At 39.3% G+C, this 19368-nt stretch overlaps 1 protein-coding gene across 1 annotated transcript; it reads right to left on the reverse strand.

Moving 5' to 3' along the window:
• Positions 1–354: 354 nt before the first annotated feature.
• On the reverse strand, positions 355–3492 carry Rgs2 (regulator of G protein signaling 2). The gene is made up of 5 exons (XM_008836220.2): positions 3358–3492; positions 2320–2421; positions 2157–2218; positions 1465–1631; positions 355–1221 (listed from the first exon to the last, which is right to left on the reverse strand). Exons 1-5 carry the CDS (start codon positions 3465–3467, stop codon positions 1027–1029), a joined length of 636 nt encoding a protein of 211 aa, XP_008834442.1. The 5' UTR covers positions 3468–3492; the 3' UTR covers positions 355–1026.
• Positions 3493–19368: the final 15876 nt, after the last annotated feature.

Raw genomic sequence — 19368 nt, forward strand, 5'->3', positions numbered from 1 at the left:
TGATGCTGACCTCCACATGCTCTCTTACTACACATCTTGGCTGGTTCTTAACACACAGGTCAATGTTCTTTTGTGGTTCTTATTTTATTAACAATTTTGACATTCACAAGTTTGTGTTGTAAAGCTTGAATCTAGAGTGGTCCTAGGGATGTGATTTAAGACTCCCTAATGCCTCTAGGTTTAAAGAGCACATCTTCCTTGCAACTATCATTTTTTCCCTTCCAAGCATTGTCAGCGCTCACTGTCCAGGTACACAATCAACTGTCATCTCTCTTTACTGAAAGAGGTTTTCCTTTATAGCTGTAATATTTCAAATTATTAAAATACAACAGAATCACATCTGGACTCCAAATGTTCAATGACATTATTTTACCAAAATAAATTTATTAAAAGTATGCAAAGACCACTTCAAAGTTTAGCTGCCTGCAAGACAGTTTTTGGCACTCGTAACGCACATTAGTTTTCTACACAGTAGCACTCATTCCAATCCATACACCTTTAACAGTTCAAACACACCTTTTTAGTTTCAGGGATACACCATACAATAGTACTAATGACCTGTAGTCCTAAGAACTTTAACACCTTGCACACAGTAAACATGTGAATGTTACTTAGTACTGAAAAACTAAAACTAGAGCTAAAACCACTATGTGGTGACATGGATTGATTCGGGGAAAGATGTACAGCCAGCTAGCTAGGCCACATAATCCCAGACCTATTGATTTTAAAGATGTTTGGACCAACAATATTACACTGTATCTTTCACCTTGCTCCTGCTTTTCTATGGAGGGACAGCACATTCAGACCACTGTTCCCTCGCTATGTCCTTCACACAGCAAGAGAAGCTGTTCTCAAAGCTTCTGGTTTTGGCTTCCTGATTTGCTACCCAACTTTGAATCAATAGTTCTGAGTGATGTTTCCTGAACACCCAGGCTGAATTCAAGGTCAGTCTTTTGGCAGGTCACAGCCTTCCATCTTAGGAGAGAGAATAAAATGTCCTCTTATTTTGGGGCTCCCCCTTGCGTCTCATGTAGCATGGGGCTCTGTGGTGATCTGTGGTTTTTTACACAAGTCCTGGTAAAATTCTGACTCCAAGAAACGTGGGTAAGAGTTGTTCTCCATCAAGCTGTACACCCTCTTCTGAGCAGTTGTAAAGCAGCCACTTGTAGCCTCTTGTATATTTTGGGCAATCAGTGTTTTGGTTTGAAAGTCTATGTTTATCTGAAATTTAAAAAGAAATGGTTTATTTGGTATCCAGCATTAGAAAATGAAGTTTAATAACTGAAAACAAAAAAAGGTGTAATGTGTAATATGAGTCAATTCTGGAGAAACAAATTCAACACAGGCTGAGGGAGGCTCTTCCCCACTGAACCTGCACGCTAGTCTGTCATGTTCAATTCTTGTGTTTGTCTATGGGATTGAAGATGTCCAAATGATGCTGACACAGGAAACTTGTTTTCTTACCTCTTTTGGAGCTTCTTTTTCTATGAAGTCAGTATATATTTTCCTTGCTTTTGAGGATAGCTTTTGGGGGGATTTGGTTTTTTTGAAGTCTTCACAAGCCAACCAGAATTCAATATTTTCTTCACAGAACTCAGATTTTAAAAATGCCCTGAATGCAGCAAGCCCATCTGCAAACATAAGAAAACAAAACATGCGGAATGTGAACTGAATGGCCAAATCGCATATTGTTTTTCTAGTGTTAGAGTGATCAGTTTTCTGATTTCATTCAAACACCCGTCTTTCTCAGAATTTAGCTCTTAAGATGCCAGTAGGCAAGATGCTTGGGTTTGTACTATGCTACAAAAATATACTTTACTGTCTATGCAAAATAAATATTTATAGGAGAGCCATAAATTCTCTGGGAACTAGGGCTCCTGAAAACATTCTTTGGAATGGAAAAGTTGACTCAACAACAACTGAGCAACTGTCATTTTCATTTTTAGGCTAATTTTTCTTCCCCACCTGACCATGACTACCTCATGCTTTTCCATGATTAAACTCTGAAAATGAAGGGAAAGAAAAACAGGCTTTCTGTTCTAAGTTGGTGGTAAGATCTAATTCTTTTCTTGCAAGCTGTTCATTTGTGGTGTGGACACAACTCTTCTCAGCTCCTGTGATACTTTTAAGGGAGCAAAGTCAGGCGTTTAACTTACATTTACTGGCTAGCAGCTCGTCGAAGGCTTCGGACCACAGCAGTGCTTCCTCAGGAGAAGGTCTGCAAGGGAAGTTCCACACATTAGCCACCTCATTTCACAGTTCCCCTTTCTAGTTCAGCATTTGGCTATTACACCCACAACTACAGGATGCCCAACTTACTTGATAAAAGTTTGCTGTTTGCTTTTCTTGGTAGCTTTGGGCTTCCCAGCAGTGGAAGAATTTTGCAAGAAGTAGCTCAAACGGGTCTTCCAATCTTTTAAGCTAGAAAAAGAGAGGAAAAAAAAATCTTTAATTGGCAACCCTTTAATAGTAAAAATACCTTCAGCTACAATGCATAAAGTCACCAAGTAGTGGCAAACAAATCATGCCAGAGAAAAACCATCTTATCCCTTAACATCCAAACTTCATGTATGGAACACAACTTCATCAACTTTAACTAGTTTTATAAAAAAGGATAGCACTACCTAAATCACTAGGATATTTTAGTAAATTTAATTCTCATAGTTTAAATGGCATAGCGCCATTTCAACGACAAAAGATCCAGCAGTTTCTCTGCAAGGTTAACTGCAGTTGGGAGACATTTTGCACTTGAGACTAGCAGGGGAAGAGTATTGAGCCAGCTGATGCTCCTTCCCCTCTGCAGCAGGAGGGTCTGGACCAGAGGCTGTGCGTAAAGAGCTGTGTGGTGGTTTCCTCAGCTCCCCTCCTGGACTGCCCTACAATGCTCCATTGAAATAGGTACTGCAGAGGAATTACTCATTCCACAGTCGTGACTGGGTGAGACCTACTTTATAATTTAATACTGGCTCTAAAAAGAATATATTCCGAATAAGCCAGAACAGCTCCACCCAGCAGCTGTGTAAGCTGCTCAGAACTCACAAAGCAATGTATGGGAGCTGCCTGCAGGATTCTGATGTCATATTAAATGCAGAACAAAAAGGCAATCAGCGCGTTTCAGCCTTTCTACCGCCAGTCTCAACACAGTCCCCAAACTTCTGAGGTCACACGCACAGAAAAACCCCACGTACCACCCAGATTTAGCAAACCAACCCCCCACCCCCACCCCGCCCTCGTCCCTCCACCCTTTTTCTGCAGAGGCGCAGGCTAGAATTTGCTGCAAAGCCCAGACCGAAGGTCCTTTGCTAGGCGCAAACCCCGGCGGGGTAGGCGCCGCAGGGAGAGGGCAGCCTTACTCACAGCGTCCGCTTCATCTTCTCCCGCTTCTCCTCGCCCTTGGGGCCGCTGCCTGCGCTCTTGTCCATGGGTACGCAGTCGTGCTGGACGGCCAGGAACATGGCACTTTGCATCCTAGTCCGTTTGTGTCCACCGCAGCTGTTTGCAGCCAGGAGCGCTCCACCGCATTTAAGGCTCGCGGAGCTTCGAGGGCGGAGCATCGAGGTGCCGGCCCCGCCTCCCAAGGGTGAGGATTGGTCGGCTGCGGCCGGCACGGGGCGGGGGGGGGGGGGGGCCCCGCCCGGCTGCGGCAGTCACGGCCAACGCTGAAGGGTCTGGAAGCGAGGGCGCTGCTGACGTAGGGACTGCGGCCGCTTGCGCACGTAGGCCGGGATGCGGCGGGCGCCGCGGTGTGGGAGCAGAAAGGGGCATGGAGGGAGTGGGGGCCGCCGAGCTTGCCCCGAAGTTCCGTGGCTTTACTTTGGATTAAGACCGGGCTTTTTTCTTTTTAATTTTCCTTGAGGTCCCTCCCACCTCCTTGATCTTGATCTCTTGTTCACAGTCCGGCTTTAAGCCGCACCCGAGGCCACCTGTTCTGTAAACAGGCCCTTGCTGGCTGCTCCCATCCGTCCCCTAAAATAGAGAAGTAAGTAGAGAAACCTGAAACATGGCTTCCCGGACCAAGGTGTTGTGACTGGCTCTGCAGCTTTCCTAGGCATCTTGGAATACTTTGTGGGAATGCACGTTTGTCAGGAAGCTGGAGAAAGTAACTTTGTCTTAAGACAGTGGCTTAATTGGTTCTGCCTGTTTGATCGTTAGACGCGTGGTTGCAGCCAACCGTGAAGCTGAGGGGTTGTTCCCCAGGAGTCCTTCAGGGCTTCTGCCAAAACAGAAAGAAATCACAAATCTGATTGATGGCGAGGGATAACGAGGTGGGAAGCACAGGATCTTGCAGCTGTATTGCACCAGAATTATTCTAGTTTTTAGGGTGCAAGGAACCAGGATTTCCTCTTGAGTCATTATTTGTTGAACTGGCTTAGAATTTACCTCCCGTTCAGATGATAATTAAGAAGGTTATTAGGGCTGGATGGGAGGGTGAGGAGGTGTAAAATTTGCTTGAAGAAGCTTCGTGTGTGAAGTCTTCAAAACCAATCTCTACTCCTGCAGGCTTTAAAGTGCTTTGACAAATAGATGACCTCAACTAAGAAATGATTCAGTTTCCTATGTTACCAGAGCAATACAGCGGAATATTTAAGTGGTTTTCCCTTCAGGCCTAAACAGACAGCAAGATTAACAACAAGGCATGGATTAGGCTGCCGTTCTCCCTATTTTATATTAGACCTGTTAGAATTGGAAACCTCCTCTTCTAATTTGGAACTAGCCAGCACGTTTATATATAGAGCTGCCGGTAGTTGGCGCTCCAAGTTTGATCTGGAGAGTAAAACCTGCAGTTACTACTAAAGAAAATAGCAATAGCCTTTATTGTGGAAAGGAATATCGTCTAGATTTTAGTAATACACACTTAAAAGCATGTTTGTAAAGCTGTTCATAGACATAGGCTTTTCATCTCCAAAAGAAGGCCACAGTACTCTTACATCTATTTAATTTGTGATGATTCAAAATTTATTAAATAGTAATTGCTGTCTTAAGTATATGTAATGTGCAGACATGTTTGATCTTTCTCACGAATACAAACCTAGATCTGTTTTTCACTTACAACCTGTGTATTAAAATGTAGTCACAAACACTGATGTTCTCTTGAAGGCCAGGAGCCTATCTAAGAAACACTTGTGTCTGTCAGAAGCCCCTAAGAGACTCTTGTGTCTGCACAATTAGAGCCAGTGCTTAAATGGGTAGTTGCTAAGTATATGTTGGGACAGGCACGTCACACCTCCTGGACCCTAGTTTCTCACCTGTAATCACAGTAGTGTCTTTTTTCCTATAGTCTCATAGGTTATTATGTAAATCTTACATGAAAGGCCTTATATAACCTCTAAAGAGCTATGTAGAATTTGCTAATTTGTGTATGTGTGAATGGGGCAATATCCAAAGTAGCTAGCTTTTCAAGATAGAAAAATCATGAGGATTAACTCAGTTAATTTGATTCTAAGTGTGTAAGTTATATTAAATATAAGATAATGCATATTTATGGTGCCAAATTCATGATATTTACTAAATACTTTCTGGACAATAATAAGGAAAACAAACTAATTCACATTTAAACTCTTCTGAGATCTTGAAGCCAGAGTAGTTCAGTAATTTCTATACATTAACAAAAGCGAATATGCACCTACCCCTATAAACAACTTGTTGAAATATAGACTATCCTAGATGATTTGTGTGTTTAATACAAGTACTTGCCTTTTTTCACAAACCCTTTCAGACTACCAGTTGATACTAAGGCACACAATTATTTTTCTCCCTGAAAATTGTGGTCAGTTGATAAATCTGCATGCCACTTAAAAGTTTTACATCTACAGGTGATTTTTAGTTAAAGCAGTGCCTACTGCAGACAGATATCTTTTCCTTACAGTTCCCATGTTAATGTCTCTTTAAAGAGTAGCTTACATATTAAAAGTAAAAGCTACAAGTTTTGATGACTTCCCTTTAGGGATTTTTGTTGCAGTTGGTTTGCTAAATATTAAGATGATACATATTTTCCATTCTGTGGTGGCAGAGGAAACAATGCAGTGGGTTGTAAAAGCTGCACAGCAAAACCACAGTTTGAGAGTGCAGGGTAAATGAACGCTGCGTTTTCCATGTTGAATCTGCCATGCCCTCTGCTGGAGGGAGCATTTGAGCACATTCCTGGTGGAACTCATGGAATGGGCATTGAACTTAAATTTTTTTTCAAACAAAAAAGCAAATTTCTGATAGTATCACATGAATGTATTTAACATTAAAAAGTTTCCCCTGCCAAACCTGTATCTTCTCTATTATTAATTAATATGAATTAAAATATTTATATGTGTTGACTCTTACACTTTAGAAATTTGGGAACCAAGATAGTATGCTTTAAAAAAAATATAAAACTGTCATTTGGTGCATTATATGTTTAAAAATTTGTTTATTTTTTATGTGTGTGAGCGTTTTGCCTGTATGAGTGTAAATAGACTATGTGCATGCAGTGCCTGTGGAGGTCAAAAGAAGGCATAAGGTCTCCTGGAACTGGAGTTATGGATGGTTGTTGGCAGCCATGTGGGTGCTGGGAACTGGATATGTCCTCTGCTCTTAACCACTGAGCCATTTCTCCAGTCCCTACTATATGCTCTTTTAATTTAGCAAGATATTTTAGTTATTAAATCAGAAAGTACTGTAAGCATGTGGTTCACCTTTGTGAAATCTTAAATGGTTAGTTTTTCTAAAAAAAAAAAAGAAAGTAGGAAATAAAATGCTGTGTAGCAAAGAGTAATAATCAAATGTAACGAAGGTGACCTCCTGTCATTTTTGTTTTATTTTGTGTAACTTTAATTGGTGAAATTTTCATCAGAATGAACACATGATTTCACAAAACTCAGCACTCCATCTTTTCCCCAAAGTATTATCTGATATTTGAAAATTATAACTAATTTCTTAAACTATAATTTTCCAAGCTGGGAATAGTGCTGCAGGCCTTTAATCCCAGCACTTGGGAGGCAGAGGCAGGCAAATGTCTGTGAGATCTAGGCCAATCTGGTCTACACAGCATGTTTCAGACCAGCTGGGGCTACAGGGAGACCCTGTCTCAAGCAGCAAAAACAAAACAATAACAATAACAACTGAAAAAAAAATAACAAAAAAAAACAAAACCAACTATAACTTTCATGCCCAGAAGCAGAGAAAATTAAGCAGTGTTTTGTCAGAATTGTATTCCTTTCATGCTTGACATGCATTGTAGAGGAATTAGTCATTTCAGCAGTGTGTGTTGGCAATTTCAGTTAGTATACCTGCCTCCTGCTCCATCTGTGCTATGGCGTGTGATCTATTCCAAATGCAGGCAAAGCATTTGAAACTTAATAATCCCTCCTTACTAAAACATTAAGAATAACAGGAGCATAAAGAAAAATTTTTTTCTGAATAAAAAATTCAAACATAAATTGAAATCCCTCTAACCAGTCCCTGTAGTTGTTAGGCCTGCAAGATAAAGGACTGCCAGTATGGGGGTTTGAATTAGGAGACTGTGTTCTCCTGCTGCTCTTTGTGAATTGAAAACTTGGGGGAATAGTAGTAAAATAAATTGCCCAAATGGCATACTGTCTGCAAAGTACAGAAGCAAAGTTAGGAACATCTTTCATGACATTTCTTATGACTAGAATTTTAATTTCTGTCCAAAGAAATTGGAGTGTAAAACGGCCCATTTACTCTTTTTAAAATTTTTGGCATATTTGGTTAAAGATATATAAGATTTCAGTCACTGAGAATGCTTTCTCTGTCTCCCTTTTTCTAAGTATGAGAGAGCCATTGATAACAAGGAACCTGATGCACTAGTTTTTTTTTTTTTTCCAGTATGCTGAAAATTCTTGAGAACATTTATCCATTTTATCTAGGGATTGTCTCAACTCTTTGATTTATCGACTATTTTATAATAACAGACAATCTGTGCATATTCTCTCTCCAGGCTTTCTTTCCTTTTCTTTCTTTTCCTCTCCCTCTCCCTCTCTTTCTCTTTTTCCCTCCCTCCTCTCTTTCTGTTTTCTTTCTTTCCTTCCAATGAAAGTCCAGGCTAGACTTCTACTCTTGACCCTGCTGCCTCAGCCTTCCAAATGCTGCGATTATACCAGACACCTTGAAAACACCACCACCACCACCAACAACAACAACAAACAAACTCCAAAATCTCATCAGAAATAACTGGGACATGAAGGATGCTTTTAAGGAGATGTGAATAGTCTTTGACATAGTTATGCTGTAAATAGTCAAATTTTAAATGATATAATGGCACTAGTGCTCCTCAAACTTCTCAGCTTTTAAAATGAGATAATTTGTGTTTCTTTTCATAAGATATGTTTAGCAGAGCAGATCAGATGAACTGATTGTCCATAATTAAAACACTTGCTTTTCATTTCTGCTGCCTGTTTTACTGTAACTATGATCTTAGGAAATTGCTTAACTTATGTATATATGTGTTGTCTGTGTGTGTGTGTGTGTGTGTGTGTGTGTGTGCGTGTGTGTGTTTGTGTATGTCTGTGTGTGTCTTTGTGTGTATGTCTGTATATTTCTGTGTGTGTGTGTGTGTGTGTGTGTCTGTGTCTGTGTCTGTGTATGTCTATGTGTCATGTGTCTGGGTATATTTCTGTGTGCGTGTCTGTGTGTGTATGTCTCTGTGTGTCTGAATGTCTATGTGTGTATCTGTATGTCCACATCTGTTGCTGTGTGTAGCTTTCTTTTACGAGGGAAATTATAATAATATTTCTTTGAAAAAAAATTGACAGAGTTCCTGGGAAAACTCTGAGAAGCGTGGTTGATGATGGTACAGAAGTCTGGTTAGCCTTTAGCAAAGTTTGGTGATAGGCCCAATCTCTTCAGGGAGACTCTTGCCTGTTTTGTTTCTGTTTTCCTGAAGGCCATTTTTAGGTGGTGTTACTAGCATGGCATGTTCCCCTTTCAGGTGGAAAAAATGAATCAGAAGAACATCTTGAGTGGCTGCTGGTTTAAAGGGTAACAGGATAAGGTATATCTTGTTCCGTAGATGAACTGGTGTGTTTTATATTGAAGTGGCCTGTTGAAGTTTTTTGATTCTACAGATCTGATGGCTGGTGGATTGAATCTGCATCTACACCCAGCACTGGCCCCTAGATGCCCTGTTATCACAACTATTTTTCGGTCTTTCTTGGGAATGTCTTTCCTCTCTGTTTCCTGGTGGTCCTCTTAGATTCTTCTTAACAGTCTATTGGCACATTAGTGATCATTCCTGTAATAAAACTACTTAAAAAAAAAAAAAAGACTTCCTTTTTTGAGCAGAATTAGGTTCACAGCAAAATAGAGAGGGTGGTAAAGAAATGTCTCTTTTACTTCCTGTTCCCACGCATACACAGCCTCTCCCATTATCTGAATACTTCACCCAGATGATGCACTTGTTATAAATGATCAGCCTGAACTGACACATTGTTATCAACCAGTGTCCTTGACTGACACTTGGATTTATTCTTGGTGTTGTAAATTCAATAGGCTTAGGCAAATGTACTTCCCAGTACCTATATTACAGTGTTACGCAGAGTACATTCACTACCGTAAATATCCTCTCTGACCTTCCCATTCATCTCTCCCTTCTTGTAGCCTTTGGCGGCTGCCGGCCTTTTCACTATCTGTCTTGCATTTTCTCGATTACAGCATTATAGTTGGAATCATGGAGTTCAAAGATCTTTTGAATCTTTTCTTTCACTTAGTATGCATTTTTAATTTTATTTCATGTCTTTTCATAGCTTGCTAGTTCATTTAAAAAAAGTTTTTTTTTTTTTTAATGTGTATGAGTGCTTACCTGCATGTATGTAAGTGTACCACATGTGTACAATACCCGAAGAGGCCAGAAGAGGGTGTCAGGTTTGCTGAAATCAGAATTACAATGGTTGTTAGCTGCCATGTGGGTGCTGGGATCTGCACCCAAGTCTTCTATAAGAGCAGCAAGTGCTCTTAACCACTGTGCCATCTCACCAGCCCCTAACTCATTTTCTTTCTTTATTTTTTTTTAGCACTGAATAATTGTCCCTTGTCTGAATATTCCAAAGCTTATTTCTCAGTTTGCCTACCAAAGGGTAACTTAGCTGTTTCCAAGTCTTGGCAAACATGAATAAAGCTACTATAAACATCCATATTTAAGTTCTGTATGGACATGTTTTTAAATCCTTGATTAAATAACAAGGGCTAAATTGTTCAATTGTAAAAACATGTTTAACGTTGTAGTAAACTACCATTCCCACTATAAATAAATGGACTTCCTATCACTTCATATCGTCATCAGTATTTGGTGTTCTCAATGTTGTAAATTTTGCCATTGTCATAGGTGTATAATGGAATCTTATTGTTTTAATTTACATTCACCTTAACAGGCCTATGGTGTGTAGTCTCTTTTTGTATGTCTGTTTGTCATCTGTCTTTTTTTTTTTTTTTGATAAAATGTCAATGTTCTTGGTCTATTTTTTTTTTTAATTGTTGTTGAGTTTAGGGAGTTCATCTTTTTAAATAATAGTTCTTTATCAAGTCAATGCATTTGCACATTTTTCCTCTAAGCCTATGGCTTATCTTTTCATTATATTGTCTTTTTCAGAGCAGAAAAATTTATTTAATTTCAGGCAAGTCTATGTTATTCCTTTTTTTGCACAGCACAAATTAGTTTTAATCTTGAATGACTTTGGAAATAACATGCAGTTTCATGACACCAACACTACAGTTTTCAGAGTTACAGTAAGATACAGAGACTTATATGCATAATTACTATGAATGCTTACATTTCAAGCAGTAATTTACATGGCAAACAAAATCAAGAAAGCAACCGTCAAAGAAAAGAGACCCAGAAAGAGGGAAATCTCAGGATAGTAGATGTAAGGAACTGCTGCTTCAGCAAAGGGTTTCTTGGGGGTATAGGCAACCACGAGGCTGAGCCAGCCAAAGATTAATCTGGCACCAGTACCCGTCTGCTGACTGCACTGAAAGTCCCTTCAGGTCAGCTGACACACACCCTCCTAGGCCTTTGCTGTTATATGTAAAGTAATTGCCAAACCTAAACCATCTAGATTTTCTTCTTTTTTATCTTCTAGAAGTTTTATCACTTTATATTATATATTTAGGTCTATAATACATTTCAAGGGCTTTTGAAAAGTAGTTATTTCTTAAAACATATAAGCTGTCCCTCAAAAATGTTTTAGAAATGTCCAGCTTTTTATACATTAATCTTTTCATCTGTTTTCAGTGGAAGTCTCTACTATTTTTCTAGGGTGAATTGGGTATTCGAAAAAATTCTCTCTCTGTCTCTCTGTCTCTGTCTCTCTGTCTGTCTCTCTCTCTCTCTCTCCCTATATATATATATATGTTTGATTTTTAGACAGGATTTTAGTATGTATCTCTGGCAAGCCTGGAACTTTCTGTGTAACGATAGCCTTAAACTGGCAATCTCCCTGCTTCGCCTTCCAAAGTGCTGGCATCGCAGGTGTTTGTCACCACACGTGGCTTCATTTCTTTTTCTCAAAGTAGTTTATCAGGGGACTTGGAGTCTCTGGAGTTTTTGACTGTACCCTGTCACATTGTACTGAAGCTTTCTCTTAAGGAACCTTTCAGTCCACCAACTGTTTTGTCTCCAATTACTATTTTATAGTGTATATTTGGTTTCATTTTCTTTAAGAGTTTTAAATAAAGTAAGGCAGCTGAAGGCATAATAGCAGCCTTGCCCTCCTTCTAGATAAGTTGCATTTAACTCATCAATATCAGTTTCATCAAAACTCCTTTGGATCAATATTTTTAGAGATGCCAATTTTCTGATGTGCTCATTATATCCAATTTCAAAGTTTTACTAACCATGTTGTCTTCTTCACGAACCACAAACTGATTATTTCTCATTTTTAGCAGATAGTTACTGTCTTACCTTTCCTGGTTCTTGAACTGGTTTAAAGGTGAAAGGGTTTATTTTGGCTCACAATTCAAGGATACAGTCCATTGTGGTGGGGGAAGTCAAGGTGGCTTAAAGCAACTGGTCACATTGTAGCTGCAAAGCAGGAAGCAATGAATGAATGCTTGTGCTCTGCTTCTCTCCCCATTTGATACAGTCCAGGCTTCTGGCCTAGGGAATGGTTGCCTTGTTTTTCAGTTAACCTAATTAAGAGGTTTCCTTACAGGCATACCCAGAGGCCCAGATCCTCTAAAGTTGACACCACCAACTATCACAGTTATGAGCTTGATCTGATTTCATCATTTACAACTTGTGCAGTGTGCACTAGTTTCTTTCTTATTAAACTTTTTTCCTGATGAATAAGTTTTCTCACTCTACCCACTTTTTCATATTGAATGAGAGCAGTTTCATACTTATTGGAAATGAGAACTTCCTACTCTGAAGATGGGAATTTTCATGTGAAGCATCTTTAGAGTTCCTGAAGTTGTTCTTCATTCTTCTGATGCATTTTGAAGCCATTTTACTTGTACTTACTTGAAATTAGATTGCTTTGATGTATCTTCTAAAGATGACTATTTCTTGTACTGTCAGGCTCAACTTGTTCTCAATGTTTAGATTTCTCTTTGCTAAGTCCTTCTCTAAAACTTTGTTTAAAGCTCACTCAGAGTTGGAGATTTCCTTCTCTTTATAAGTCACCTCCAGTTTTTCTATTTTCAATAGTCTGTTCATGAACTTGGCTTTCACTGAAGTTGATTCAGGTCTTTCAGATTCTTTTCAGAAATTAAAAATTTTAGAAATTTGATGAACTTCCTCCAGAAGGGCAAAAACTTCAGGACCTAAGTTTCTTTTTTCTTTTTTTCTGTGCCAGGGATCAAACCCATAGTCTCACACATACTAGGCAAATGCTCTATCACCAGCCCTCAGCATTTAGTCTACTTTACTCATGTAAGGTAGGGTTTTAAATATTAAAATACTGAGCAGTCCATGGAGACTTGGGTTTATTTTCACCATAGAGAATATAACTAGACTTCCTTGGAAGACTAGAAGCTACAAGACTGCTTTTTTTGTGTGTGTGCTCAGGATTGATCCCAGGACTGGGTGCATGGTAAGTGTGTGATCTGCCAGTGAGCTACATGCCTGGCCTGTAGACTGCTTTTTGATTTTAAAGAGAACAAGAACCCTTGTTCACATAAAGGAGGAAGAATGTTTTTGAGTACATGTGTTGGAGGAGGGCAAGGAAGAGGGTAAGTGATATCAGATATAAGAAAATAAATGCTAGCAGAGCTGAGCTCAAGATGGTCAGGACAGCCTTCTCCATAAACGTCTCAGATTAAGTCAAGGAGTCTTTGTGGCATATCAGATTTGGAAGAGCTCTTCTCAGCTTCTTTTGTAGAATGCATTCATTTTCTCCATAAGTATTGGTGGTACTGAGATGTCTTCATGTTTTGCTCATATACTCCATCTGCATCTGTTCCTATAGTTTACGCTAGTATCTGTATGCTGGTAATCCTTGTGCTGAACTCTCAACTCATCTCAGAGTCTCATAGCCTCATTCAATTAGATGACTCAAAATCAGTTTAGATTAGCGTGTTATGTAAGCAAAGGCTTTCCTATTTTGTTCCTAAATTACGTTTGCCTTGCACTCTCGCTCTGTGAGCAGTACTGCCATCTGTAGTTACTGAGAAAAATGTGGGTGGTAGATAAAGGTCACTATTGGGTCCATCCTTTCCAATTCTATATTGCATCTATCCTGCCTGTTAATTTTACTTAAATATGAATGTTTCCTTCTTTCCACTCCCAATTCTACTTTCTTAATTTTCTTTACATCTCTTTTATAAATGGAAGCAAGCTCTTAATCTGTCTAATTATATCTTCTTTTTTTGAGATACGGGCTGGCTTTGAACTCACAGCACTTCTACCTTAGTGTCCTGTGCTGAGGTTGTAGGAGGATTCACCATGCTTGGCTCCATGAACATTCTCACGTGCGTGCTGCACCTGACTCTGCTTTGTTGCCTGTGCATTGCTCTCCATGCTGTACTATTGATTTCTTTTTTAATTCCTTCTAAAGACAATTCTGTTTCTTTACTCTGGTCATTTGCTCAAACCTTCTTTCTTCTCTGCTTGCATATTTTTCTTCTTACCCTTCATTTAATTATCATTTGTATTATTTATCTGACCTTGGGCATTGCTTAAATCAGCTTTCTCTCCTGAATATTTGCTCTTGGACAGCACCTACATAGTTTCCCTCCATGTCCTATCTGTTTTGAGGTACCTTCCTGAGTGCTCTCACACCACTCATCAACTACCATGATAAATTGTGATTGCCTGGTTGCTTGTCAATATCCCTGAATAGACTGCTAGTTATTTGTTTACTATTACACACTGGCACATAGGCAGTGTTTGTGGGGGGACCGGATGAATGGAAGTATGAATGAATGAATGATTGTCTGTCCTTCTGGTGACTCCACTGTCTGGATGAGAGTGACTTGAATGAAATGTTCATGTGGTCATAACATTCATAATTAAATGCTCATCATGACTTTATGAAGGTTCCATAGTGGCACCACATTGCTTATAAAAGTTTTCTGTTTGTAATTTGTAATACAACATATTTTCTGTTTCTAGAATGTAGTTCTTTCCTGTTGTAAATAGAAAACTATCTTTTTATAAAACACCTTGAGAGAGTTCTCAAGGTGAAAACTGAGAAGGCAGGATATATGTTATTCATTTAAACATTATGAAGATATGAATGGTTAATTTCACATTTCTATAGGGAGGATGTTAACAAAAAAACAAACACTGGATTTAGAAAAGTCTATGATCTCATTTTCTCTCATATTACTATCAAGAGTAATATATATTAGTTGAATTTTTGTGACTTTTACATAGTATATTTTGATTGTATTTAGAGCCTCTCTTCCATCTCAACCCCCTACTACTTCCCACCTAATTTTATGTACTCTATTATATATTATATATGTAAATTATGTAATATATACCTATATGTACATATATACATACATAAAAAGGCCTGTAGAGTCAAATTTGTGTCCCTAAATGATCTTTGGTATGGGTTCATCCACTGGAGCCTGGTCAGCCTACAAAAAGTCTCATCCTTAAACAAGACTAACTCTCCTCCTCCCACCAGCTATTGGTTACCAATAGTTCCTCAGGTACTGTTGGGGTTTCTTATCAATTCCCTACATCTCTGCTAGAATTTTGTCTGGCTTGATCTTACATTAGACTTGTGCATGCTGTTACCACTGCTGTCTGGAAAATTCTGTTTCCTTGTGGTCATCCATCACCCCTGGCTCTTTCTGCCCCCTCTTCTGCAATGATCCCTGAGCCTTGGGAGGAATAAATTTTATTCAGGTATCCTATTCAGGATAAAGAGTTAGGTATGGGCTCTAGCTTATGAAGCAGACCTTACGTTCACTTAGAAAGTGGTTGATTACTCCCATAATATTGGTGCCACTGTTGTACCAGTGGGCATATCTTGCCAGACCAGGTTTTTTGTAGCCTTCTGGTTTCATATCTGGGTAAGGCTGATGGTTATTTTTCTCTTCTGGTAGTATGCATAGCGTCTTCTAACACTATGAAATCTATCTGGTAGAGATGAAGCTTTGAAGCCAGTAACAGCTTGATTTCTCCTTATTTGTTCTATAGTTCATGTATGTAGTGTCTACAAAAATAAGGTCTTACTGTGGAGTTCAGGTGGGTAACTGAATTCCCTCTGGGTCTCCTGCGCTATCAGACAAACCATATAATATGTTTTGTGTGCATTTATTAATTTACAAAGGAATGAGAACCCAGTGCCTAGCCCCATGCCTCCACGGTGTGGCTCAGAACCCACCATATCAGACCACGCCATGACTATCATAGTCCCCGCTAGCATTCGCTCATGCCTCAGGGGCCAGCGATCTCACCCCAGGTCCACAAGAGTCAGGCCATCCTGTCCTTGAGCTGCTGCGCCTGGCTCAGCTTGCGGCTTCCATCCCAAGATGGCGTCCAGCAGCCTCTTTGTAGTCCACACTCCACGTCAGGCCCTGCCCATTGGAGGAACTAGCCAATTGGGAGACAGTAACCAAGATCAAGGGCAATGGCCAGTATTGCCTGAGGGTCTATGAGAGCCCTGGTCAACACCTTCAAGAGAGGGAGTTCATTCCTGGCATTGGGCTTTTACTTTGCTAGCCTATGGTATCTAGTAGTGGCAATGTCCTCTTTTTATAAAGGAACTACTTTTAATGTCTTTTAATAATATCTATGTATATACGAAGCTTCTATAGTGGTAGATTTCCATATGGATGTTTCTAAAAGCCTTTAGTGTAAGTTATCCCTTCCTGTACTCTCTCCTCTGTCCCGCCCTCCCATTCTCCACACCTTTTAACCCTTCATACTCTATTATTCCCCTTTCACTCTTTATATCACTGTATTCTATCCCTACTTCCTTAACCAATTGTGTGTCTCTGTTTATTGCCATCTACTGCTAAAAAGGTTCTCTAATGAGGGTTGAGAGATGGATTAAGTAATTGGAAATCATTTTAACACTATGTTCATTTAGCGGAACAATAGTAGTAGAGTCTCCTCTAGGGCCTATTACCTATCTAGCCACAGGTTCTTGGTCCTGATAATGGTGGCATATACATGAGTTCTGTCTTGTGGATTTGGCCCTAAATCCAACCAGAAAGTGATCGGTTACTTCCATAACATTTCTGTCACTACTGCAGTAGTGTGCATATCCTACCAGGCTGGTCATTATTGTAGCTCACAGGTTCACATCTGGATAAGATTGATGATAACTTTTCTCCTCTGGTAGCATGTGTAGCACCTTCTAGCACTATGAAAACTAGTTAATAAGGGATGAAATTTCCAGGCCCATAGCAGCTTGATTTCTCTGTATTCCATGACTCAAGTGTGTGCTAGTTTTGAATCCTTGGATATGTTTCTTCAAATTGGAATACACATGGAAGTCAGGAAACTGGTTGGGGGTCATGAGGGACCTTTCAAGGGAGCGGAGATAGAGGGCAGATGGTATGAAGGGGTAATGGGGAACAGTGGAGCAGGAAAGATGTGGTTGGTGAAGGATGAGAGGGCAAGGTAGAGGAAGAGGTGTGAGGAGGGGTAGCTAACACTAAAGACTGAGAAAGTCATGTGAAAACCTACTACCATAGAAGCTTCCTAAAATATGTACCTATACATGTATAAAAAGAGTTTAAATGGAGTCACTCTATAATGGGTAGATAATGCCCCTCCTAGGCACCTTGGTTAACAAGTAAAAAGCCCAGTTCTGGGAATGGGTTAGCTCTTTTATAATTGTTGGTCAATATAGATTCCCAAGTATTACAAGCTGCTGCCACTGCTCTTGGTTACCCTCTAGAACTTGAGGATGAGATCCTATTACTGTATTTCTGCTTTTAAAGATCATGTTATCCATGTATTTACCTCTTTTCCACTACTTCCCCCTCCACTGAAATAGCTGAAAATATAAAATGATAATAATAATAGAAATAAAAAGGGAAACCACTGTAGAACTAATGGAGAAGAGAAAAGAAGTATGGCTTATCTGTATGTGAAGCAGAGGTCCAGGACCAAACTCAAGCAAAAACTAATCTGACTTGATAAATCAATATGAGATCAACAGAATTCATCCAGTGCTCTTGCAGGGGACCTGAGTTTGGTTCCTAGCACCTACATGGTAGCTCACAAGTATCAGTTCTCCTCAGTTCCAGGGGATCCAATGCCCTTTTCTGACCTCTCTGGGCACCAGACATGCATGTAGTACACATACATACATGTAGGCAAAACACTCAATCACATAAAATAAAAGTAAATAAATTAAAAAAAAATAGAGCCTCTTTAGAAATAAGAGTGAATGATTTCATCAGTTTATCCTGAAAAGGCTTGTATTTTGAAGGAACAGAGTTTTAAACATGGATACACTGGCAGTAGATAAGGGTTAAATTATTTCAGAAATATTCAGAAATTTATTTGCTTCCTAGTTTTGACTCTATATAAAGAAGTTCTAAATGATCTTAGCGGTCAAAGGATAAATAAACAGTAAAGGTAAAGGCTATTTAGAAATTACAAATTAAATATCACATATGAAAATCTATGAAATGAGTCAGTCATATACAAAATAATTTAATTAAAAATTTTCAGTATTTTAATAGAGAGGAAAGATTGAAAATTGATTAGTGGACATGCTTTTTACTTAATGTTTTGAGGGAGGGTTGAGTTGAGAAGGATTCTGAAGCTGAGTCAGAGTTGGGCAGGAAACATGAATGTTAATGAGCACTGACATCAGAGTTCAGTGATGTTTAGATGAGCTGTACAGAGCTATTAAGGGTCAAATAAATCTCACTTTGCTCCAAAGCACAGAATGGTATTCCTAATCATTGTTTGAAGTAAGCAATCTAATGAACAAAGCACTCAAACATAAGTTGAAGACCAATTCCAATTACAAAAATGTGGAAACCTTAAAATACTTTCAAATAGTTCTACCAGTAAATATTTATTTAAGCAGAAACATTTTTTATAATGGAATATAAAATTCTTGGTTTCTACAATTGTAGAAGCAGCTCTTTTTAATTTATGACAAGTAGAAATGAAAGATCCTATTATAACAGGATACAAATACACAAATAAGGTGGTTAATAATATCTATCTAGCTTTGCCCTTAACAGCACCCATAGGCACAGGATAGTGTGCATGGGTGTGTCAGTGGGGTACACCTGTCCCCACACAGAATGGGAGGAAACTTTAGCATTCAGACCCAGTCTGAGCTAGGTGGAAGCTTATGCAGAATGCCTAGCACCTTTATTTGCACTCTCTTCCTCTCTTAATATTTCTAATTGGTTATCTGTGTGGGTGTCCCATTTTATTTTGCTTTCATGAGATAAGAGTTGTAATTATTCACATTTGTCAATACCTAGTATAGACATTTCCATGAAAGAGGTGCCAAGAAATACTTGGTGGGTGAATCTAATCAAAGAAGCTGTGTTATAGTGGGAAGTTCCCTGGCTTTGGAGACAGGGATTTGGTACAAGCCAGGCGGCTAATGAGTAACCGCCTTCTGTTAGACACTTCCTTCCTATTCAGCTAGGACTTCCCCTCAGGAGTCTCCCTATCACCCATGCCATCCAGGCTCAGAAGAAGCTCATTTGTGTTTTCCCACAAACCAATGCTTCCCTCTCAGGCAGGTCTTTTTTCTTCTGTTTCTTCTCTGAGCCAGTGAGTGCCTTCAGTTCAGACTCCTTTCAGTGTATCAGAGACTAGCCCTAGTCAGGCACATACTAGGTGCTAACAACATTTGTGACAAGAATGAATGTTATAACATATTTGAGAATGGGAAGAGAAATACAATATTGGGGTTTCTAAGAACCTTCTTTAGAAAAGAGGCTGACCTCTTCCTGTCATCAGTACTAATAGTCTTCCCTTCAACACTAATTCCAATAGGC

The sequence above is a fragment of the Nannospalax galili genome, unplaced genomic scaffold (genome assembly GCF_000622305.1).
Source record: "Nannospalax galili isolate Female #2095 unplaced genomic scaffold, S.galili_v1.0 scaffold1017, whole genome shotgun sequence".
Lineage (NCBI taxonomy): Eukaryota > Metazoa > Chordata > Mammalia > Rodentia > Spalacidae > Nannospalax > Nannospalax galili.